The following is a 24,154-nucleotide window of genomic DNA, read 5'->3' on the forward strand; positions in this document are numbered from 1 at the left end:
CATGGGCTAAGCTGAAACACAGCCTTGGCCCAGAGCAGCCGAGCCCCTGGATGGCAAGGCCAAGGAGCTGACGGAGCCCGCCTGACTGGCGATGCGCCAATCCGTCTACACCACCCACCGGGCTGGGGCTCCCCCCTCCTCCAGCGTCCAGGAGGAAGTTTCTTGCCACCCTACTGCTCTGCTAAGTGCGACAAGCCCTGGAGGTGGAGGGAAAAGTGCATGGGGGGCACAGGTGCGTGGCAGGTGCTGCCCTAACGTCAGCCTCCCGAGGGGCTCTGTGGCCAGGGGACAAAGGCAGGGAGCAATTCCCAAGGTCACGACTGACCCCTAGACTCAAAGTGGGGGAGGGGCTGTGCTCAAGCCCCTGCTGCTCCTACCGGTGAAGACTGTCCTTTCCCTTATGGAAGCTGTCTCCTTTCCCTTCCTGTCCCCTTGAGTCTCACAGGTGGGGTGAGCCAAGCACTGAAGATTTGTTTCTCAGGTAGGGACACTGAGGCTCAGGGAGGTCAGAAAGCAGCAGAGTCGTGGGAACACCTCCACGAGGACCACTGTCCAGTGGGAGTCAGGGAAGGGTTCTGCAGAGAGCGCTGGACCCCCTCCAGCCTGCAGCCCGGGGGGGAGGCTGCTTCAGGAGACGCCGCCCACCGTGGTTCTTCCAGCCATTTCTTTCTCAAGCTCCAGACCCCATCCCGTAAGTGTGTACAGATGCTTCGGGTGAGTGGCTGGCCCCAGGCAGAGAGACGTAGGGCCATCAAGCGTCTGAGGAATTCCTGGCCCCTGGCCCCTGGGAGAGGCCATAAATGCAGCAGCCAGGGCTCGAGAATCTGCTGGCGGCCAGGCTGTCCACTCTCGTCACCCCATTCAATGCTCACACGTACCCCATCCCCATGACACACACAGCAAGGTTCAGAGTGGGTGCGCGGCCCACCCAGCGCCGCACGGCTGGCCTGTGGCTAGGAGGGGAGCCTGTAAGCAGTGCTACCGGACCAGGCTGTTTGTGAAGCAGCACCAGCTCCTCCTGGCCCGAGGTGGGGGACCCTGGGCTCTGGCCCGTCTCGGGAACGGCGCCCGGCAAGGCGCTGGGGGAGGGCGTCTCCTCCTCCCCGCACGCCACATCCCTGGCTGGGCCTGGGCGCCGCGCCGCGTCAGCAGCGCTGCCCCCCCGCACTGCCGAGACGCCGCCCAGGCAGGCCCTCCCCCGCAGGGAGGGTGTGTCCGGGAGGGAGCCGCCAGATCAATGCTGGGCTCCAAGCAGCTGTGGGGGCGGGGCACGCATGCTGCGGACACCACAGTCAGCTCCTCCCGGCTCAGAGCCGCCCAGCCCCCTCCCACAGGCCTTATCAGACCCTGTGCGATAAGAACAAGCTCTCCTGGCTCGGCTCTGCTTCAGTCACCCATGGCTCTCTCTGCAGGCCAAGCAGACCCTGGCAGGGTTGCCCCGACAGGCACAAAAGGCGTCTTGTCAGGCCCGCCAGTGATGGTCACAGACCTTTCATGGTGTCCTGAGGGCCTCCCTGTGCCCATAGATGGCATAACTAGTCCCGAGGCCAGGGAAGAAAGAGGGCACCAAGCCAGGTCACCCCATCCTTAGTGGGTCATTTACTCCCTTTCGAGGCAGCATGGGCCATATTTAAGCAGTTCTACAAGAACACACTTGCTCCTTTGGGGCTCAAATCTAACTCCCCAAGATGGGAAAGTTGCAGGTGGGGAAGGGGCTCTGGGTGGCGGGGAGAGTAGGCGGGGTGGGGGATGTCCAGCCAGGGAAGCAGGAAGGAAGTGGACGCCACTTCTTTACCCTGTGGCCTCCCAACCTGCCCCAGCACTCCTTAACCTGGAGAGAAAAACAGCTGGGTCCTTTGGCCAGTGGGCGGGCAGGGGTGGGGTGAAAAGGGCCCTGTTTGCTAGTGGTTTCGGGTTGGCCCTCAGCTGGAAACCCCCCTGTAGGTGTGTCTCCTCCATGGGGCTGCCTTCTGGGCAAAGCCTGGGTGGTGGACAGGTAGGGGTAGGGCTCCAGGGTCACATGGCTGACGGTGGCCCTGGCCCCACCTCCACACCCTCCCTTGCACCTGGCTCAGGCCCAGCAGGCTCCTGCCTGGCGGCACTTTCAAAGGAGGACACCCTGGGCTCTGACCTGCGGCCTTTAACCCAGCCTGGGGGCTGGGAGCTTCCTCTTCTGTACAATGGGGTCACGATTGCACCTAAACTTACAGAGTTAATACAGGATTACATGTGAAAATGCTTACAAAACACCCCTAGGCTCTGCCCAGGATAGAACCAAGTTTGTTGAAGGTGCTCAGAAATAATACTCGAGGGCTTCCCTGGTGGCTCAGTGGTTAAGAAACGCCTGCCAATGCAAGGGGACGCGGGTTCGAGCCCTGGTCGGGGAAGTCCCACATGCTGTGGAGCAACAAAGCCCGTGTGCCACAACTGCTGAGCCTGCGCTCTAGAGCCCGCAAGCCACAACTGCTGAGCTCACATGCCACAACTACTGAAGCCCACGTGCCTAGAGCCCATGCTCCACAACAAGAGAAGCCCACGCACCACGACAAAGAATAGCCCCCACCTGCCACAACTAGAGAAAGCCCATGTGCAGCAACAAAGACCCAACACAGCCAAAAAAATAGAATAAAATAAATTTAAATAAATAAATAACACGTGACCCTCCCTGGGCCCGACATGGGGGACACTGCACAGCATTTAGCACTTTACACATAAACTCATTGAATTTCCCCAATAACTCCATCCCGGAGACACTATTACCAGTCTCATTTTGTAGACAAGAAAACTGAGGCTCAGAGGAGCTCAATGACTTGCCCAACAGCAAATGCCATTTGCTTCTCACCGTCACCGTGTCTTGCCACCATTCTGTAAGCAATTCCTGTGTCTCGGGCGCCATGCTCCTGTGCAGTGACCATGAAGCTGGGCTCTCACCTCTTGGGGGGCAATTGCTCTTGGGAGAAGGACAAGGTGGTATCCAGGGCTCAGGGCTAGTACTGGAGAGCAGTTCCAGACCCTGGCCTCCCCAGACTCCGTGGCTGTGGGGCATTTCCGAGGGCTGGCTAATGGCTGGGACCCAGGTCCCCATCTGTCTGTCCAGATACTGCAGGTTGGGCTGCGTCTTCTTCCTCATTCCCTGCTGTTCCCACAAGGGAAATGGGATCCAGTAAGAGGCAAGCCTCTTTGTCTCTCTGATCCAGGACCATCTTGTACATCTCTGCTGTTCTTGCCTGGGGCTGTAAAATCTGTGTTACCTCCCCTAAAGGGCTCAGGCATCCCCAGAACCAGCGTCCTTCTGGGGACCAGCCTCATACGAGCCCTAACTCAGTGGGGGCTTGTCCAGTCAGAAAGCACCTACTGTGTCTCAGGCATGGAGTGTTCAGCCACCTGCAGGGTCCCAGGTCCTCACATTCATCTGTGGACTCCGCCCAGGGTCCTCTTTGAGCTGGAGGAGGATCTAAGCAGAGAGCCCCCAAGCCCCTTCTGCTTCTGCTGACCCAGAGAACACATCCCCACGCCCAAGGTGGAGCGGGCCATGGAGCTTGACCCCGCCTGAGTGGTCAGCTGTGTGAACTACATACATCTTGGGACGATACTGAAGGTGCAACTGCCTTAGTCTGTCCCAGCGGCTATAACAAAAATAGCATACGCTGGGTGGCTCATAACATTTATTTCTCACAGTTCTGGAGGTAAGAAGTTCAAGTTCAGAGTGACAGCATGGTCAGGTTTGGTGAAGGCTCTCTTCCTGGCTACTAACTTCTTGCTGTGTCTTCACATGGTAGAAGGGGCAAGGGAGTTTTCTCAGACAGTTTTTATAAAACCACTAATTCCACTCAAGAGGGCTCTGCCCTCATGACCTAATCACCTCCCAAAGGTTCCACCTCCAAATATCATCACCTTGGAAGTTATGTTTCAACATATTATTTCTGGGGGAGGGATTCAGTCTATAGCACCAACTTTAATCAGAGGTGGGAAGCAGTGGCCACCACAACGACCACCGCAGCTGGCCTCAGGCAGAAGTCAAACTTCCAGCTGGGCAGAGGTGTCGATGGCAGGGGACATCTGGACCAAGCAACAAAGGGGGCAAGGAGGGGTGGCCGGAACCAAGCGCTTGGCAGGGAGAGGCTTTTCCTTGCCGGGCAGCGTTGCTATTCTGGGTTGGCATCAGAGAGCGTGGGCAGTATTTGGAGGGATTTTGGAGGAAGTCTTCTTTGGGGGGTCTGGGTGTGTTTCAAGGTTGTTTCCTCTCCACCCTCCTTGGGGTGGGGCAAAGGAAGGCGCTGTGTCCAGGGGTCAGAATGGGCAGGTCGGGTGACGCGCAGACACAGAGGACACATGGGGCTGCTCTCTGCAAGGAGGCAGCTGATGGACTGGACCCCAGGGCAGCCCACACACAGGGCCCTGGCAAAGGGCTGGGCATGCAGGGTGTGGCCCAGTAGCATCCCGAGTCCCTGGCAGCCCAGTCATCTCTGGGTTTTGAAGTAAAGTATGGAGAGGAGTGGATTGTTAGTGATAAAAGAACAGGCTAAAAAGCAGAGGGGGAGAAAGGAGAGAAGATTCAGCTTCTGTAGGTTTCCAAAGACAAGGCTCTCACATTAACCCCTTCTCCTTGAGGGTGGGCACGGGGGTCTCTGCAGCTTCTGCTCCACAGTTAGGAAAGGGCACTAATAAGCGCACACAGTGGGGCCCCAGGGGCCAGCACGGAAGTGTGGACAGAGCCTGGAACACAGGAAGCCTGCGGCTGCGGCGCACCAGTCAGACCTGGAGGTCAAAAGTAGAATTCAAGCTGACTCCCACCTCTTTTTGTGCTCTCCTGCTCAGCTGCCAGGCAGGGGCAGGGAAGATATGCAGGAGCCTGTTCAGGGAAGGGGTGTGTGTCCATGTTTTAGTGGCAGTGGCACCACACCTGTGAACTCTGGCAGCCTGAGTCACCTCCAGGGGGCGGGGCGGCTGAGGGCTTCGAGGTGTGTCTGGGGGGGAGGGGGAGGGGGAGGTGGGGAGAGACCAAAACTTCTCTGGTGAAAATCAAAGGCACTTAAGTGGAGTAGGCGCTATAGCCAGAAAGAGCAGGACAGAGATCTGAATGGGGGCCTGGACTCGCAGGTCAGGGAGCTAGCATCTCAGTCCGGCGGGTTTTGCGCCTGTGCAGGCCAGAATGGCTGGAGACTGGGACCCGACAGCCAAGGGAGGGGGTGGGACAGGGCAGAGCAGCTCAGTGGTGGTTTCCCCAAGGAAAACAGCCCTTTCCAGGCTGGGGCCTGGCAGGCTGCAGGTGTCTGCTGGCTCCTAGCACATGTCTGATTCCTTAGTCTGATGAGATGCCTCTAGTTTCTGCCCTGGGAAGGAGAAAGGGGGGGCTGGCCTTGGCTCAGTTGCTAAGCTGCTCAGAGACAGTCCCAGCAATGACCTGACCTGAGGTCTGGAACTGCGGTCAAGGACCAAAGCCCTTCTCCAAGGGCTCTGGACACAGGGTGCATTCAGGCCCAGGAATCTCTGAGGCTGGTCCTTGGATAGCATGGACCTGGGGACAGTTTTCCCACAGCCTCAGGGCAAATGGGCTGGCTGTTGAAACCGTTCAACTCTTTGGGCCCAGATCCGGCCAGACTTGATAGGACTCCAAGGAATAACCTGTACCGCAAAGCCAACTTCAGGATCTGGGATGGCCCACCGGTCTCTAGCCCTCCATCTACCTTGGCTTCCAGCATTCAAGGGTCCCCTGTACTTTCCAGAGTTTCTTTCCACAATTGCCCAACCCAAGCTTCCCTCTAGGAGAGGGCTGCCTGCAGGTCAGTCACAGAATCTCTAGTCTGTGCTACCAGAGGTGCAGGGCCATGGTCCGTGCAGGCTCCGGACTCTGGGTACGCCCTCAGCTGGGAGAGGAGGGGGTGATGGAGAAGCAGAAGCAATGGACAGAACAAAGGCCCTCAGACCACAGGTCCTGGTCACTTAAGATGCCAAATCACAAAACCTTGGCTCCCGAATTCCAGCTTGGCCCGTAATCGCTTTCTGTGCAGAGATGCCATTCTAAGTCGATTATACGCTCCTGCGGGTGGGTCTGTGACTTGCAGTTCTTTGGTGTCCAACTCCAGAGAGTGGCAGGTGGGCCCAAACAGCACTCTCTGTCCAGCACCTGGGTTCAGGCTGAGGGGCAATCCACACCAGCAGGAGTCCCCAGTAAGCCTCTGCTGCCTGCCTGTGTGAATTGGGGGCGGGGTGGTGGAGCTGGACTGGGCATGGCCCGGGCTCCCACTCTGCCTCCTGCCAGGGCCTGGCTCCCTGCAGCTTTCCCTGGCCAGGCCAAAGAGGGAGGGCAGAGCAGGTGGGGAACTGGCTGGGAGGTGTAACTTGAGCTGGGAGGAATTCCCTGCCCTTCCTCCGTGCTTTTATTAAAGTAGGGCGGGGAAGGGCAGGCTTCCATCGGAAAAATCTCCCAGGCAGCCGGGGAGGTGGGGAAGCCGCCGAGGTCTGGGAGGGAGCACCGGCCTGGCTGCAAATAGAAACGACACTCAGGCCCGCAGTCGGGGCGGCAGGAGGCTTCTGGCCGGCCCAAGGGCACCGAGGCCCGAGCCTACCGGGGACACGCTGAGGCGGGTGTCTCCCCACCATGCACCCAAACCTCTCCTCTTCTCCGGGAGCAGGGTCTTAGAAGTCGGGAAAGAAGTCTACGCTTTTGCTCTGGGTCAATGGAGCTAGTGCTCTCACGGTCCCTAATCCGGAGGACGGCGCTCGGCGACCCCATGGAGCCGGGGGCGCTGGCCGGATCCAGCTCTGCGGCAGGAGGCCGTGCCTAATGACCCGCGGGACCGATCCAGAGATAGGCCCCCGTAGGAACGTCTGGCGGGCTCCTGGTGAAAAGATGTTCGGAGTCCGCCCTCTTGGACCCGCGCCTTGGCGTAGGGGCGCTGGTGGAGGAGGCGCCGGCTGAGATCGGGTCTCCCTCTTAGATCCCACCCGGCCGAGGAGCGGCTTGCGCGCAAGAGTCTGAGAAAGTCGCCAAAGCGCCCCCTCAGCCCGAATCTGCTGTCTTGGAGGTTCGCACGCTTTTCTCCTATCCCAGCCGGCCGCGCGCGGCTCATTGTCACCCAAACTAGAGTCTACCCTAGGCGGGAGCGCTGCCTGCTGTGCCCAAGGTCCCCCACCGCCCACCCCAAACAGCCCCCTCCCCATTCGCAAAGAACGTCACCGCGCGTCCGCAGGGCTCTCGAGGAATCAGGCGTCCGGGAGGGAGGGAAGGAGAGAAGCAAGGGCTGGGGGCGGCAGCAGCGGCTCCCGGGACGCGGGCTGGGACTGCTCAGTGCCCAGGGCAGGGCTGCAGGACTGGAGTGGGTGCGAGCCCTACGCCCTCCAGGGTTTGGGAACAAATGCACCGTCAAGGGCCAGCTGGAGAGGGGCAGCTTGCCCGGTCCCCTTTCTTCCCCGCCCCCAACTCCGGGACCGGGGCTCCTCTCCGCGCCCTTCTCCTGCACGCTTCAGGCTGCGGGCGTGGCTTCCTCCCCACCCCAAGTCCTCCAGCCCCAAGTCCTCCAACCCCTGGCAAAGAGGCTGGGCGAGGGTCCTTACCTCGGCATTGACTTCTGCGTCCTCCGCCGCTGCGCCGCGGCCCAGGCAGCCCAGAAGCACCACCAGCAGCGGCAGCAGTCGCGGTCGCGCAGCCGCCTCCCGGCCGCTAAGGAGGCTGCCCGCCCAGCCCGGCCGTCCGGGCGCGCTCCGGGCGCTGCCCATGCTCTCGGCGCCCAGCCTGGCCCGGAGCGCTGCTGCACGCGGGGCTCGCCCGCTCGCCAGCGCCGCGTCCCCGCACGCGGCTCGGAAACTTGCGACGCTCCCTGGCTCGCCGCCCGGCGGGCGCGGGGCAGCCCTCCCGGTCCCGGCCACCGCCGGAGCCGCTGAGGTCTCCTAGCCCAATTCCCACGCCCGAGGAAAAGCGGGCCGGGCAGATCCGGGCGCGCGGAACCGGCCCACGGGGCAGAGGGCGGGCCGGAGCCGCCCGCCGCGAGGTCCTGCAGCTTCGGGGCCCGGGGCCCGGCTCCCGAGAGCAGGCGCAACTCCTGAGCCTTTGTCTGGCTCAGCGCTCCGGCCGCCCAGTCCCGCGGCGCCCCCTGCGCGCCCAGCTCCTTCTGTCCATGTTCGGGGCCAGGCGCTGCCCCGAGCGCGCGCCTCCCGCCGGCGAACCCTGCTCGCTCCGCGCCCGACCGGGCCCGGGTCCCCGCGCAGCCCAGGGATGAGGCGCAGGGAGCCGGTCTGAGCGAGTGAGCGAGCCAGGGAGCCGGCGCCCGACGTTCCCGGCGAATTCCGCGCAGCTCCGGGCGCTCCCGGCCCTCCTCCCAGCGATCCATGAACGCCGCTCTTAAAGGGCCAGTGCTCTGGTTGCGGGCGGGCCCGGGCGGGGGCCGGGGGCGGCGCTCAGCCCGAGGCCTCTTGGTAGCAGGTGCCCGCGGTGGAGCCGGACAGGGGGCCCTTTCACTCTTCCCAGACGGCGGGAATCCCCCCCAGCCCGCCCCCGTCACTCCCGTCTTTGGCTTGGGGGAGCCGGGTTGACCCCCAAGCGGCCCGCCCCGCAGAGGGAGGGGCAAAAAGGAATAAAGACGCCTCTTTCTCCCGCCTAGTGGGTAGCTGGGGATACTGAGGCAGCGGTGAGCAGGAAGGAGGCCCAAGGATGACGGACGCAAGTGTCTGGTCTTAGGCTAAAAGGAAAAACAAAAATCTAGAGGTCTGTTGGCCTGAGGCCTCTTTTCGAAACCCGCAGGGTGTCTTTGGCCCTTCAGGACTTTTCTTAGTTGCCAGTGAGGCGTTGGATGGGCGGTGCCGTGTGACAGAGACGCGGTGGCAGTCCTGGGTGGCCACATACCTGCGGCATGGAGGTGGGCAAGCTACTTAACTTTTCTGAGCCTCTAAGCCCTTATCTGGAACTCTGGGCAAAGGGCTGGGGTGGGGGGTTAGATATGCTTCTGGCTCCTGGCCTAGCACACATTAGGTGTCCAAGCAAAGAACAGTATTTTGTGCAAATGAAATGCAACAGTGCGGCCAGGGTGCTGGGGCGGGGGGCGCAAAACTCCCCGCAGAGCGGAACTTAAAGTGCTAGTTTAATTCTGTTCCAAAGAGGCTTGAGATCCGGTCAGTTTGGATGCTGAAAGCTTGAGCTGCGAGGCCTGTGTCTAAGGTCCACAGAGGCTGCGCATCCAGGCCAAGGGAAGTCGGGGCCCAGCGGACTAGCGGCAGGGTCAGGAGGTGAAGGCCCCGTGGGAAGGCAGGAGGCAGGGACCGTCCCTCTCCTGCGCCACCTCCCAGCCCCGGAAATGGGAGCTTTCCTTACCTGAGGGCGTGTTTCTCTAGAGTAAGCCCTCAGGTCGCCCGGCAGGCCTCCTGTCCTGGAAATCCGCAGAGATCTGGCAGAGCTTCAGAAATGGCCTGTTCACCGACCTGCCAGGTGAAGAAAAAGAGCACTGTCAAAGAGAACAGGTAGTGAAGTGGCGAAGATAGATTTTATTTTTTAAAAAAACTATTGCAATAAAGACTGTGATATAGAACTGGGCCTGATTCAAAATACAGCCGGAACAAGTGGGGCTTTACTGCCAAGGAGCCAGTCGTGGGCGGGGCAGCACTGGTGGATGGAAAATTACTAAGAGGAGACATCAAGTCTGGGGGGGGGGGGGGGCGGATTCTGGCTGAAGGCAGGTGAGGGTGATCAGATATCTCCTGGGGCTAGTGGGATGCTGAGTTTGATCAGATATCAAGGGTGGGGAATTCAACAAAACTGACGTAGCAAGATTCTTGCTAAAACTGGATTCCAGAAGGAAGTACAGGGATGGGTCTTGTTGGCAGATGGTTCAAGGGAGCCTGACTAAAGTTTGGTTAAGCAGAGTCTTTGCTAGTTCCCCCTCTTGTTCAAGGGAAGGAGAGGCATTCTTTTTTCCTCTGATCAATATACATCCATTTCTCATTTGTTTGCTTTTCATTCATTTAGAACCAGCTGAATCATCTGTTGGGATTGATGATGGTTGATAATTGCTGTACTGTAGGATCAACAGACATTTGATGAGAGGAATACTTTGAAGATAAATGGAAAGGTGAAGATTAGAGGCTGAATTTGTCCTCGTGCCCAACTTCGCAGACCTTCAGGGATCTACCAGAGGTCCCAGGACCTGTTCTCCTTCCTCAGTAGGTGGTGTCAACGTGACGGCAGTGATGCACACACTTCTTCGTTCACATCTCGAACCTTCCTAGTTATGGCGGAGATGTCAGGTAGATTGCCGAGGACAAAGGTGCAGCAGTTGCTTCTGACCACTGTGCATTTGCCCCTTTTTTGGGTCGTGTCAAGGGCAATGCGGTTATGGAGAACAGCACGCTGGGTTTCTCATCATTGGTAAGTCACTGATTTGAGGCCAGTGGTGATGTTATCTGGGGACAAGGTGAATTGCTTCAGCAATGAGTAGATGATTCTGTTGTTGAGTCTAACTTCCCGAGCCAGGTGATAGATTCCTGGGAATGGTACCCAAAAAGTGGCAAACTTTTCCCCCCCAAAAGTAGTGAGTTTGTGGATGGAATGTAGGCCCAGTTCTGGAGCTATTTTTTTTCTAAATTGTCTCCCTGGGAACCAAGATCCTCTACAATGATCCTTGATACCTTTTGTTCCTACAGTGAGAGGAGATGAACCTGAGGGAGTGGGTGATTGTTTTAGAGAGAGTTTCAGAGAGGAAGGAGATTGTGGGGAATAGAATAAGATGAGGGGATTGGTAAGATTGGCAAGGTAGCAAGATCTGGCCCAGTTGGCAGGTAACAGCCAATAGACTTGGGTTCCATGGACAAAATAAGAATCATCTGGAGTTACTGAGGGGCCATAGAGATAGTTATCTGATGGCTGAGGTTAACCAAAGGATGCTAAATTTAGGGTGGGGAAAGGATTTGTTTGTAGGTGGTCCCTGTGTGGTGGTCTGGGTCGCGGAAATGAGGCTAGGAGGGGCATTGGGATGATTTCCACTCATATGAGGGCCATGCAGGGCTCCTATATATGGGGGTTTCATGTTGGATCTAGTGCCAGCTAAGTAAGTGTAATAATGAGTACTCATGCTCAGAGAGGAGCCTGTGGTACAATGATGATGGCAAGAGACATGACCCTTGTGAGGACAGACTGGAATAGGTGTAGGGGTTTCTTACAGTGGGGAATTGTACGGTTTAAAATAGTAGAGGGGGGCTTCTCTGGCTGTCCAGTGGTTAAGACTCCACACTTCCATTACAAGGGGCACTGGTTTGATCCCTGGGCGCTGGTAAGATCCTGCCTGCCACATGGCGTGGCCAAAAAAAAAAAAAAAAATGGTGTAGGGAAAGAGGGGGAGGGTTCTAGCAAAATAGATATCCTGATTGATCAAAGGGATCTGGGAAATGCCAGATGTGTGCACAGGAAAGGGAGGACAGGACTAACAGTCTGTGGCATTATGGGAAGTGGCAACTAGTTCAGCCCAAGCTTGTGGTTCTGTGGGCAAAACAGTCTTAGTGAGAGGCAGAGAAAAGCAGGGGCGTGGAAGAGGAGCCGGAACTCATAAATTTAGAAATGAAGGTGGAGACTCCTCTCAGGTGCAGAAAACTCGTAGTGAAGGCAGGGTGATTTTGGGAAGAGCAGGAGGGTCTCCACGCAAATGGTAATGATCAGAAGCAGAGGAGAAAGGGGAAGGACCCAGCTGGGTCTTGTTCTGTGGGTCTTGTGTGGAAATTGACTACCTCCTGACCTCATCTACTTGTTCCAAGGTTCTTGGGGCAACTCCCTGCTTCCGGCTGTCATCTGCTTATGGAGGCTGTCTATAGAGCCCCAGGTTGAGGTCCCACTTGGAATAGTTCCGCGGTCTGACTAGCTCTTGTATTTCTTTAAAAAATTTTTAAATTTAATTTAGTTTTATTTTTATTGACATATAGTCGATGTACAGTAATATATGTTACAGGTGTACAATATAGTGATTCACGATGTTTAAAGGTTATACTCCATTTATGATTATTATAAAATATTGGCTATATCCCCTGTGTTGTACAATATATCCATGTAGCCTATTTTATACCTAATAAGAGGTATTTTATATCTCAATTCCCTACCTGAATATTGCCCCTCCCCCTCCCCACTGATAACCACTGATTTGTTTTCTATATTTGTGTCTGCTTCTTTTTTGTTATATTCAGTAATTTGTTGCATTTTTAGATTCCATGTATGAGTGATATCATACAGTATTTGTCTTTCTTTGTCTGATTTCTTTCACTTAGCATAATGCCCTCTAAGTCCATCCATGTTGCTGCAAATGGCAAAATTTCATTCTTTCTTTGGCTGAGTACACACACACACACACACACACACACACACACACACACACACATCCCCCACATCTTCTTTATCCATTCCTCTGTTGATGGACACTTAGGTTACTTCCATATCTTGGCTATTGTAAATAATACTGCTATGAACATTGGGGTGCATGTATCTTTTCAAATTAGTGTTTTGGGTTTTTTTGGCTATATATACCCAGGAGTGGAATTGCTGGGTCATATGGCAGTTCTATTTTTAACTTTCTGAGAAAGCCCCTACCGTTTTTCACAGTGGCTGCACCCATTTCCATTCCCCCCAACAGTGTGCAAGGGTTCCCTTTTCTCCGCATCCTCACCAACATCTGTTATTTGTGTTCTTTTTAACGATGGCCATTCTGACAGATGTGAGGTGATACCTCATTGTGGTTTTGATTTGGATCTCCCTGATGATTAGCAATATTGAGCATCTTTTCACGTGCCTGTTGGCCGTCTGTATTTCCTTTTTGGAAAAATGTCTATTCAGTTCTTCTACCCATTTTTTAAAAATCGGGTTGTTTGTTTTTTTGATGTTGTGTTGTATGAGCTATTTATATGACTCTTGTGTTTCTTTAGCTGTGAAACATGAGCCCAAGGTTGGACACCCTGTGATTTGACAGCAGTGTTAGCAATGAGTAAAACACTATACGGTCCCTTTTTGGGCTCAAGATTGGTTTTCTGACAGCATTTCTAGAATACCAGATGGCCTACTTGTAGGTCACATGAAGGATGATCAGGAAGTTCTAAAGCGAAGGCAGTCAAGGGAAGCCTTGACTTGTTGATTATACAATCGAGTGTATTCTGTTAATCGTTGACAGTATCTAAGGATGTCGCATTGAATTAAGTTAGAATCGTCCACTAGACAGGATGTACAAGGCGTCCTTCCTGTGATCATTTCGAAAGGGGATAGCCTGCCTGGAGGTAGGGGTGATGATTTGAGAGTCATAAGAGCAAGGGGCGGCGCTGTGGCCGTGTAAGTCCCGTCCTTCAGACAGTGGAGCCAGTTTGGTCTCGAGGATGCTGTTTCTGTGCTCTTTCTATGGCAGCTGACGGCTGAGGATGGTAAGGGCAGTGGAGTCTTTGACTGAATTTCCTGCATAATTTTTCCCAATGAAACATGATCCTCTGTCATTAGAGATGGTAGTGGGGGGTGCCCCAAGTGGGGAAGATTTGTTGCAGGAACACTTTGGCACTCGATGCTGCTGAGGCATACTGGGCAGGGGAAAGCCTCTAACCATTTAGAAAACAGGCCCACGACAGTGAGAACATGTTGACAGCCTTGTACGTTTGGTAACTGGTAAAATCTATTTGCTGGTGAAGGAAGGTCTAAGGGAGAGCTGCCTCCCTTCTTGCCCCACCCTTTAGCGTTTTTCCAGGCTTATGTTTATGGCAATTGAGGCAAGTGAACTGCTTGATCCAAATAAAAGCCAAAGGGTCCAAGCTACTGTTTGTCTAATATATCCTGCATCTTGTCCTTGCCGTGTGGGTCGTGTTGCATAAAGTGCACACAGTGACTCGAGAGAGATACTTAAGAGCTACCAAGCAGCCGCCTCGGTGATTCCAAAGTCCACCTGAGTGGCTTGAACAGCCAGCTTTTTCCCATCCAGTCCTTTCTGAGTCTGAAGCTGTTATTTGGGCTGTGTGGACCTCTTTTATGATTTCCTTAGGAGTCATCCTAAATTAGTGCTCTCCCTCAGGGGAAGGTGAATAATCCCACTGGGGTCTAGGGCCTCGCAGAGGGACGCACAATCCCAAGGCTTGGAGACTGCTTGGATTTCTTGGGTGGTTGGGGAAGATGCTGCTAATGTATGATCTTTATCGGGCCTCGTCTGAATTTTTTGTGCTATATCCTTCAGTTTTAACTGTCATGATCTGCTGGGGTAATAACAATGCCTCTAAGAGTTCTGCAATTTGGGGCCCATTTTTGACTGGGTCCCAGTTGCTGTCATGAATCCTCCGTTTCTATCATGTACCCCAAATCATGCACTAACCCAAAGGCGGAGTGGCTATCAGCATAGATGTTAACCTTCATTCCTTGTGCTCTTATGCAAGCGGAGCAATTAACTCGGCTACGTGGGCTGATCTGACATTTGACAAGGCTCGGTATTCTAGGGGTTTATATTGATCAGTGATGGCATATGCAGCCTGGAAGGCCCCATCTTCCTTCTGGACGTAGGAGCCATTGACATGAAGAGTGAAGTCAACTTGGGGAGAGGGGGTTTTCTGATAAATCTGGCCTGGAACAGGATAATGACCTAGTGTTAATGACACAGTCGTGGGACCTCCCATCAGTGGGTAGAGGAAGCAAGGTAGCAGGGTTACGGTTTCGACAGTGATGTATAGTGATGTGAGAGGGAAAGAGTAGTAAGATTTCATAAGACATAAGAGGAGATGCAGAAAAGTACTGTGTGTTCTCATTAGGCAATAGGGTCTGTGCAGCATCCCTATTGCCTAATGGGGACATGTATGTTAAGCCGATGACCTAATACTAAACCAGAGGTAGCTTGGATAAGTTTGGTGGTTGTAGCCATGGCTCACTGGCAAGGAGGATGTGCCTTAGCTGCTGGGTCAAAGGCTAAACTATAGTATCCCAGAGGTCTTTGGTGTCCATTATGCCTTCTGGGATAATACTCTGAGGGTATGACCCTCTCATTCATGCACAAACAAGGAAAAAGACAGGGAGTTGCTGGAAAGTTCAAGGGTGGGAGGTGAAAGCAGAGCGCCCTTCAGGTTCTTGAGAGCATCTTTGGAGAGGGGTCCAGGACTACTGGGCCCGGTGGTGCCTCCCCAGTCACGGCAGAGGGGGTGAGGCAGTCACAGAGAATTAGGTATCCACAGCCTACAACATCCCACAAGACCCCCAAACCCTGTCCGTTTTCCTTCGCTTTCAGGGAGAGGAAAATGTTGAATAGCAGAGGCTCCGTCTGTGGAGCTCGTTTTCCCCGAAGCTGAAATATCATGACCCAGTTATCAGACACACAGAGAGCAGAGCTGAATTTCAGCTCTAGCCACCTCGCAGCCCTTTCTTGTGAATGCCTTAAAAAGGTACGCAGTGTCCAAAAGGAGCTGTCATAACTGCCAGAACATAGAAGGAGATCATCTGCACATTGGATTACAGTGGAGTCTCCTGGGAATTTTAAGTCCCTCGAACTGACATTCGGGGTGTGTGAGAAGGAAGAAGGAGCCTCAGCAATCCTTGGGGCATCACAGTCCAGGTAGATTACTGGTTATCCCAGGTGAAGGCAAACAAGCACTGGATTCCTTCTAAAGGGGAATCCTAAACAAGGCGGAACACAAACTGAGGGCTGAAAAATATTGGGTGTTGAGAGGAACAGCAGACAGGATAGTGCTAGGATTGGGCACCCGGGCAAATCTGAGTTTGACGATTTTGATAAATCTCAGATCTGGACTAATCAACATTCTTGCCCATTGGGGGGTTCTGATGGCCCAAACAGGAGTTGTGCATGGACTAGAAGTGGGGGCTGGACATTTCCTAATTAACCTTGGGTTATCAGGCAGAGCCCCTGAAGGCCTTCTGGCCTTCAGTGCTATTGGGGAATCCTGGGGCAGGCATGGAAAGATCAATTTCTACCGTAAGGGGTTCTGTACCCATGCACATCCAACGCTGGTGGAGTTTTTTGCCCACAAATAAGAGGGAATTCTGTCTAATTGTTGATTTAAATCGTCAGTGAAGTAGGTGTTAGTAGAAGGGGGCAAAGGACCTCAGAGAAGTTGGACAAAAAAAAGCTGTTAGGAGACGTGAAGGGGAGGAGTCAGGGACCCGTAGGAGTCCTTCAGGGGCATGATGAATTTTTTTTACCCCAATTCATGAGAAGGTTCCTTCCTCACAGGCTTACTGGGCTGGTAGAACAGAGAAGGAAGTTGTTTTGAGCTTTAAGAGGTCCCATAGGAACGTGGAGGGGTTGTGACAGAGCAAATCTTGAGGTAAGCTTTCAAAACTGGCCTCGGATAAACTTTGTCACCTGGAGGAAGCGGGGCAGGAGACGAGATGGTATTGAGAGTAGACTGTGTTGCCGTGGTGTTGAGGAGAGCAGAGGTGGGGACCCTTTAACCTGGAGGATTATTTCCCCTTGTGAGTTTGGTGGCAGTTGAGACCACTGAACATTTACTTCCCTGGAGGAGAATCAGTCATTTTCTGGTGAGGAAGGGGGCTCAGGCTTCCCCCTCCTTTTGAGATCTGGCCATTCCCGGACCCGTGTCCTTTTTTTTCAAACAGTTTCAACAAGGGTCTTGATCCATGGGAGACCATGATTTTGGAGCTTATCCCAGATTAAAATTTTCAGGTCCTTCTGGCTCTTTTAATTGCAATGCCATAAGCTTGTGTATTTTCCAGTTTTCTGGAAATACCATCTTCATAATGCTGGGCTGATGTCTGGAGCTCAGACACGTTTGCATTTTGCAGTTAATATTATTTCTCTGTAATGTGTCACGGAGCTCTGGTCTGAGGCCATTTACAAAGCTTGTGGGAGCAGAGGCTGTTAGGGAATTCAGGTCCAGCCCCGGATGCTCTTTCCGTGTTGTCTCTAATTGATGGCGATGGTCAGCCACAGTTCATCTCTTCGCTGTTTACAATTTTGAATACACAACTGATGAGTTTGGGTGAGAGGGACCTGAGGGAGGACTCCTGGTAACTTTTCTCTTACTTCTCTCATTGTCTGGTGAGACTTGGGGTCATCTGAAACCCTTGAGTGTCTTCAGGGATGGTGTTCCATTTGACCTTTCCAAGCCAAAGGGAGGCATCCACAGGGCCAACCGAGAGGTGGATAAGTTGTCATAAATTGGGGAATCTGGAGAGTATGCTCCCAAAACAATCTTCAGTTGTTCAGTAAATCTTTCCCTTTTCAATCAGGAGTCTGGAAGTTTCTCGATGATGGCATGTAGTTCTGACAGAGACCAAGGTGTAAATTCTCTCTTCTGTTGGCCTCCCTTGAGAATGGGTACCAGCCACACCCTGAGCTTTACCGACAAGAGGTGGGGATCTGGGGAACCTTACACTTTTGCAGAGTTGAGGGGCTCGGGTTGCCACTGGTGGAGGACATTCTGGGAGAGAAGGTCTCATATCATGGGGAGCTGGGAGGGGAACTCGGGGGCTCTGTGAAGGGGTCCAGGAGGTTAACTGGGTCACAAAACATTTTCTGAAGACATTATTTAAGAACTTCAATAGTTTGAATGAGGTCTGAATCATTTAGCTCTTTTCGGCTTCTTCACACCAGGTGAAGAAAGTGGACCATTGTGCATCAGAAACTTTAGTTCCGTTTTGCCCTAGGGATTCCCCTTAGGTAGACTAGTTTGAGCAGATCCGAGGAGCCCCAGAGGGGCTGTGTTAGCTCAAGAGAGTTTTGGGTCAAGTTTTGCCAATGAAAGCAGACAGTATGAGGGCCTTAGAAGCATGTGGTTAGCAGGAGTATGAGGAGAGTTTCAGCCAATCAAAAAGCCCCCCACGTTCTGGACTAATGGTGCCTTTGCACTTATGAACAGAGAAACGTGGGATTCTAACCCATCCTCTGTTCCTTACAGGGACTAGCCTCTTACAGTCAGAAAAGCCTAGGAATCTAACCTAGCTTGTTACAGAGAAATCCAGGACTCTAACCTGGCCTTGGCTTGTGGAGGGCTCTAACCCAGCTTCTAGAGTGTCCCAAGAATCCTAAGAATCAAGATCTGTCCTCATTCTGCTTCAGTGGACATTTATCCAGGGCACTGGATTTTGGAGTTGGCCTCACCACTGGATCCCCAAACCAGCAAGAAGACTGCAGACAAAAAGTGTAGGTAGGTGTGCCCTGTGAGGCCTGGCTGTTGTATCTGAGGATTCAGTGGTGGTTCTGATCCAGATCTGAATCACGGCACCAAAAACTGTTAAAGAGAACTAGAGTTGGGCAGAAGGTTAAAGTAGTACAGATAAATTTTATTCAAAAAGACTACTGCAACAGGGGGAGAGAGACTCCAGTATAGAACTGGGCTCCATTCCAAATACACCCAGAACAAGTGGGGATTTATAGCCAAGGAGCAAGTGGGGGGTGGGGCGCTGCATTGGGGAATGGAGAAGTCCTAAGAGGAGACATCAAGTCTGGGGGATTCTGGCTGAAGGCCGGCCAGGGTGATCAGATATCAGCTGGGGAAAGAGGGGATGCTGAGTTTGATTCAATATTTAGAATAGATATTAGACTTTCCAAGGGTAGGAATTCTCAATAAACTGATTTAGCAGAATTTTTTTTTTTAGAGTATTTTTTGGTATTTTCTTCTTATTAGTAATGTATATATGGCAATCCCAATCTCCCAATTCATTCCCCCCCCAACCCGCCCTGCTTTCCCCACTTGGTGTCCATATGTTTATTCTCTACATCTGTGTCTCTATTTCTCCCTTGCAAACTGGTTGATTTGTACCATTTTTCTATATTCCGCATATATGTGTTAATATACGATATTTGTTTTTCTCTTTCTGACTCACTTCACCCTGTATGACAGTCTCTAGGTCCATCCATGTCTCTACAAATGTCCCAGTTTCACTGCTTTTTACAGCTGAGTAATATTCCGTTGTATATATGTACCACATCTTTTTTATCCATTCATCTGTTGATGGACATTCAGGTTGCTTCCATGACCTGGCTATTGTAAATAGTGCTGCAATGAACATTGGAGTGCATGTGTCTCTTTGAATGATGGTGTTCTCTGGGTATATGCCCAGCAGTGGGATTGCTGGGTCATATGGTAGTTCTATTTTTACTTTTGCAAGGAACCTCCATACTGTTCTCCATAGTGGCTGTATCAATTTACATTCCCACCAACAGTGCAAGAGCGTTCCCTTTTCTCCATACCCTCTCCAGCATTTACTGTTTGTAGATTTTCTGATGATGCCCATTCTAACCGATGTGAGGTGATACCTCATTGTAGTTTTGATTTGCATTTCTCTAATAATTAGTGATGTTGAGCAGCTTTTCATGTGCCTCTTGGCCATCTGTGTGTCTTTTTTGGGGAAATGCCTATTTAGGTCTTCCAGCCATTTTTTGATTGAGTTGTTTTTTTGATACTGAGCTGGATGAACTGTTTATATATTTTGGAGATTAATCCTTTGTCTGTTGACTCATTTGCAAATATTTTCTCCCATTCTGAGGGTTGTCTTTTCATCTTGCTTACTGAATCCTCTGCTGTGCAGAAGCTTTGAAGTTTTATTAGGTCCCACTTATTTATGTATTTATGTATTTATTTTATTTTATTTTATTTTATAAATTTATTTATTTGTTTTATTTATTTATTTTATTTGACTGTGTTGGGTCTTTTTTGCTGTGCGTGGGCTTTCTTTTAGTTGCGGTGAGTGGGGGCTACTCTTCGTTGTGGTGCGTGGGCTCCTCATTCCTGTGGCTTCTCTTGTTGCGGAGCATGGGCTCTAGGCGCGTGGGCTTCATTAGTTGCAGCACATGGGCTCAATAGTTGTGGCTCATGGGCTTTAAAGTTCAGGCTCAATAGTTGTGGCACAGGGGCTTAGTTGCTCCACGGCATGTGGGATCTTCCTGGAGCAGGGATTGAACCTGTGTCCCCTGCATTGGCAGGTGGATTCTTAACCACTGCACCACCTAGGAAGCCCCCAGTTATTTAATTTTGTATTTATTTCCATTACTCTAGGGGGTGGATCAAAAAAGATCTTGCTGTGATTTATGTCAAAGAGTGTTCTTCCTATGTTTTCCTCTAGGAGTTTTATAGTGTCTGGCCTTACATTTAGGTCTTTAATCCATTTTGAGTTTATTTTTGTGTATGGTGTTAGGGAGTGTCCTAATTCCAGTTTTCCCAGCACCACTTGTTGAAGAGGCTGCCTTTTCTCCATTGTATATCCTTGCCTCCTTTGTCATAGATTAGCTGACCATAGTTTATCTCTGGGCTTTCTATCCTGTTCCATTGATCTATATTTCTGTGTTTGTGCCAGTACCATACAGTCTTGATCACTGTAGCTTTGTAGTATAGTTTGAAGTCAGGGAGCCTGATTCTACCAACTCCGTCTTTCCTTCTCAAGATTGCTTTGGTTCTTCAGGGTCTTTTGCGTTTCCATACAAATCATAAAATTTCTTGTTCTAGTTCTGTGAAAAATGCCATTGGTAATTTGATAGGGATTGCACTGAATCTGTAGATTGCTTTGGGTAGTATAGTCATTTTCACAATGTTGATTCTTCCAATCCAAGAACATGGTATATCTCTCCATCTGTTTGTGTCGTCTTTGATTTCTTTCATTAGTGTCTTATAGTTTTCTGAGTACAGGTCTTTTACCTCCTTAGTTAGGTTTATTCCTAGGTATTTTATTCTTTTCGTTGCAATGGTGAATGGGATTGTTTCCTTAATTTCTCTTTCTGATCTTTCATTGTTAGTGTATAGAAATGCAAGAGATTTCTGTGTGTTAATTTTGTATCCTGCAACTTTACCAAATTCATTGATTAGCTCGAATAGTTTTCTGGTGGCATCTTTAGGATTTTCTATGTATAGTATCATGTCATCTGCAAACAGTGACAGTTTTACTTCTTCTTTTCCCATTTGGATTCCTTTTATTTCTTTTTCTTCTCTGACTGCTGTGGCAAGGACTTCCAAAACTATGTTGAATAGTAGTGGCGAGAGTGGACATCCTTGTCTTGTTCCTGATCTTAGAGGGAATGCTTTCAGTTTTTCACCATTGAGAATGATGTTTGCTGTGGGTCTGTTGTATATGGCCTTTATTATGTTGAGGTAGGTTCCCTCTATGCCCACCTTCTGGAGAGTTTTGATCATAAATGGGTGTTGAATTTTGTCAAAAGCTTTTTCTGCATCTATTGAGATGATCATGTGGTTTTTATCCTTCAATTTGTTAATATGGTGTATCACATTGATTGATTTGCATATATTGAAGAATCCTTGCATTCCAGGGATAAACTCCACTTGATCATGGTGTATGATCCTTTTAATGTGTTGTTGGATTCTGCTGGCTAGTATTTTGTTGAGGATTTTTGCATCTAAATTCATCAGTGACATTGGTCTATAATTTTCTTTTTTTGTAGTATCTTTGTCTGGTTTTGGTATCAGGGTGATGGTGGCCCCATAAAATGAGTTTGGGAGTGTTCCTTCCTCTGCAATGTTTTGGAAGAGCTTGAGAAGGAGGGGTGTTAGCTCTTCTCTAAATGTTTAATAAAATTCACCTGTGAATCCTTCTGGTCCTGGACTTCTGTTTGTTGGGAGATTTTTAATCACAGTTTCAATTTCATTACTTGTGATTGGTCTGTTCATATTTTCTATTTCTTCCTGATTCAGTCTTGGAAGTTTATACCTTTCTAAGAATCTGTCCATTTCATCTAGGTTGTCCATTTTATTGGCATATAGTTGCTTGTAGTAGTCTCTTATGGTGCTTTTTATTTCTGCGGTGTCCGTTGTAACTTCTCCTGTTTCATTTCTAACTTTATTGATTTGAGCCCTCTCCCTCTTTTTTGTTGATGAGTCTTGCTAGAGATTTATCAATTTTATCTTCTCAAAGAACCAGCTTTTAGTTTTATTGATTTTTGCTCTTGTTTTCTTTGTTTCTATTTCATTTATTTCTGCTCTGATCTTTATGATTTCTCTCTGTCTACTAACTTTGGGTTTTGTTTGCTCTTCTTTCTTTAGTTTCTTTAGGTGTAAGGTTAGATTGTTTATTTGGGATTTTTCTTGTTTCTTGAGGTAGGATTTTATTGCTATAAACTTCCCTCTTAGAACTGCCTTTGCTGTGTCCCATAGGTTTTGGATCATTGTGTTTTCATTGTCATTTGTCTCTAGATATTTTTTGATTTCCTCTGATTTCTTCAGTGATCTCTTGGTTATTTAGTAGCATATTGTTTAGCCTCCATGTGTTCGTGTTTTTTACAGTTTTTTTCCCTGTAATTGATTTCTAATCTCATAGCATTGTGGTCAGAAAAGATGCTTGATATGATTTCAATTTTCTTAATTTTACCAAGGCTTGATTTGTGACCCAAAATGTGATTTATCCTGGAGAATGTTCCATGTGCACTTGAGAAGAATGTGTAATCTGCTGTTTTTGGATGTAGTGTCCTATAGATATCTATTAAGTCAAGCTGGTTTATTGTGTCATTTAAAGCTTGTATTTCCTTATTAATTTTCTGTGTGGATGATCTGTCCATTGGTGTAAGTGGGGTGTTAAAGTCCCTGACTATTATTGTGTTACTGTTGATTTCCTCTTTCATAGTTGTTAGCATTTGCCTTATGTATTGAGGTGCTCCTATATTGGGTGCATATATATTTATAATTGTTATCTCTTCTTCTTGGATTGATCCCTTGATCTTTATGTAGTGTCCTTTTTTATCTCTTGTAACATTCTTTATTTTAAAGTCTATTTTATCTGGTATGAGTATCGCTACTCCACCTTTCTTTTGATTTCCCATTGGCATGGAATATCTTTTTCCATCCCCTCCCTTTCAGTCTGTATGTGTCCCTAGGTCTGAAGTGAGTCTCTTGTAGACAGCATGTATATGGGTCTTGTTTTTGTATCCATTCAGCCAGGCTGTGACTTTTGGTTGGTGCATTTAGTCCATTTACATTCAAGGTAATTATTGACATGTATGTTCCTATTACCATTTTCTTAATTGTTTTGTTTTTGTTTTTGTAGATCCTTTTCTTCTCTTGTGTTTCCCACTTGGAGAAGTTCCTTTAGCATTTGGTGGTGCTGAATTCTTTTAGCTGTTGCTTGTCTGTAAAGCTTTTGATTCCTCCGTTGAATCTGAATGAGATCCTTGCTGGGTAGAGTATTCTTGGTTGTAGGTTCTTCCCTTTCATCACTTGAAATATATCATGCCACTCCCTTCTGGCTTGCAGAGTTTCTGCTGAGAAATCAGCTGTTAACCTTACAGGAGTTCCCTTGTATGTTATTTGTTGTTTTTCCTTTGTTGCTTTTAATAACTTTTCTCTGTCTTTTATTTTTGTCTATTTGACCACTATGTGTCTTGGCATGTTTCTCCTTGGGTTTATCCTGCCTGGGATTCTCTGCACTTCCTGGACTTGGGTGGCTATTTCCTTTCCCATGTTAGGGAAGTTTTCAACTATAATCTCTTCCAATATTTTCTCAGGTCCTTTCTCTCTCTCCTCTCCTTCTGAGACCCCTATAATGCAAATGTTGGTGCGTTTAACATTGTCCCAGACGTCTCTTAGGCTGTCTTCAGTTCTTTTCATTCTTTTTTCTTTATTCTTTTCCGCATCAGTGATTTTCACCATTCTGTCTTCCAGGTCACTTATTCGCCCTTCTGCCTCAGTTAATCTGCTATTGGTTCCTTCTAGTGTATTTTTCATTTCAGTTATTGTGTTGCATATCTCTGTTTGTTTGCTCTTTAATTCTTCCAGGTCTTTGGTAAACTTTTCTTGCAACTTTTCGACCTTTGCATCCAGTCTTTTTTCAAAGTCCTGGATCATCTTCGCCATCATTATTTTGAATTCTTTTTCTGGGAGGGTGCCTATCTCCTCTTCATTTAGTTGTTTTTCTGGGTTTTTATCTTGTCCCTTCATCTGGTACAAAGTTCTCTGCCTTTTCATTTTCTCTATCTTTCTATAGCTGTGGTTTTCCGTTCCAGAGAACGAAATACTGTTGATACTGCTTGATATTGCCATCTGCCCTCTTGTGGAGGAAGCTATCTAGGAGGCTTGCGGGTGGTTCTTGATGGGAGGGACTGATGGTGTGTAGGGCTGGGTGGGTGGAGCTCAGTAAAACTTTAATCTGCTTGTCTGCCAGTGGGTGGGGCTGTGTTCCCATCTTGTTGGTTGTTTGGCCTGAGGCTACCTAGCACTGAAGCTTACAGGCTCTTTGGTGGGGCTAACGGTGGACTCTGGG

The 24,154-nt window shown here is 50.2% G+C and overlaps 1 protein-coding gene across 5 annotated transcripts in view; it reads right to left on the reverse strand.

The window, feature by feature from the left end:
* The window catches only part of MMP15 (matrix metallopeptidase 15), a 36,956-nt gene that overhangs the window by 12,334 nt on the left and 468 nt on the right, over nt 1-24,154 (reverse strand). For 3 of the 5 annotated variants that reach the window (XR_009049645.1, XM_057711095.1, XM_057711094.1), the window contains exon 1: nt 7,558-8,345. Coding sequence is in view for 3 of the 5 variants with exons in the window: in XM_057711095.1 (XP_057567078.1) it covers nt 7,558-8,330 (773 nt within the window). In the remaining 2 variants the exon portion in view is untranslated. Of the gene's footprint in view, nt 1-7,557; nt 8,346-9,307; nt 9,415-24,154 lie in introns of those variants that run through there. The other 2 variants (XM_057711098.1, XM_057711096.1) reach the window with 2 other exon arrangements.

Source organism: Hippopotamus amphibius, chromosome 16, assembly GCF_030028045.1.
Source record: "Hippopotamus amphibius kiboko isolate mHipAmp2 chromosome 16, mHipAmp2.hap2, whole genome shotgun sequence".
Taxonomy (NCBI): domain Eukaryota; kingdom Metazoa; phylum Chordata; class Mammalia; order Artiodactyla; family Hippopotamidae; genus Hippopotamus; species Hippopotamus amphibius.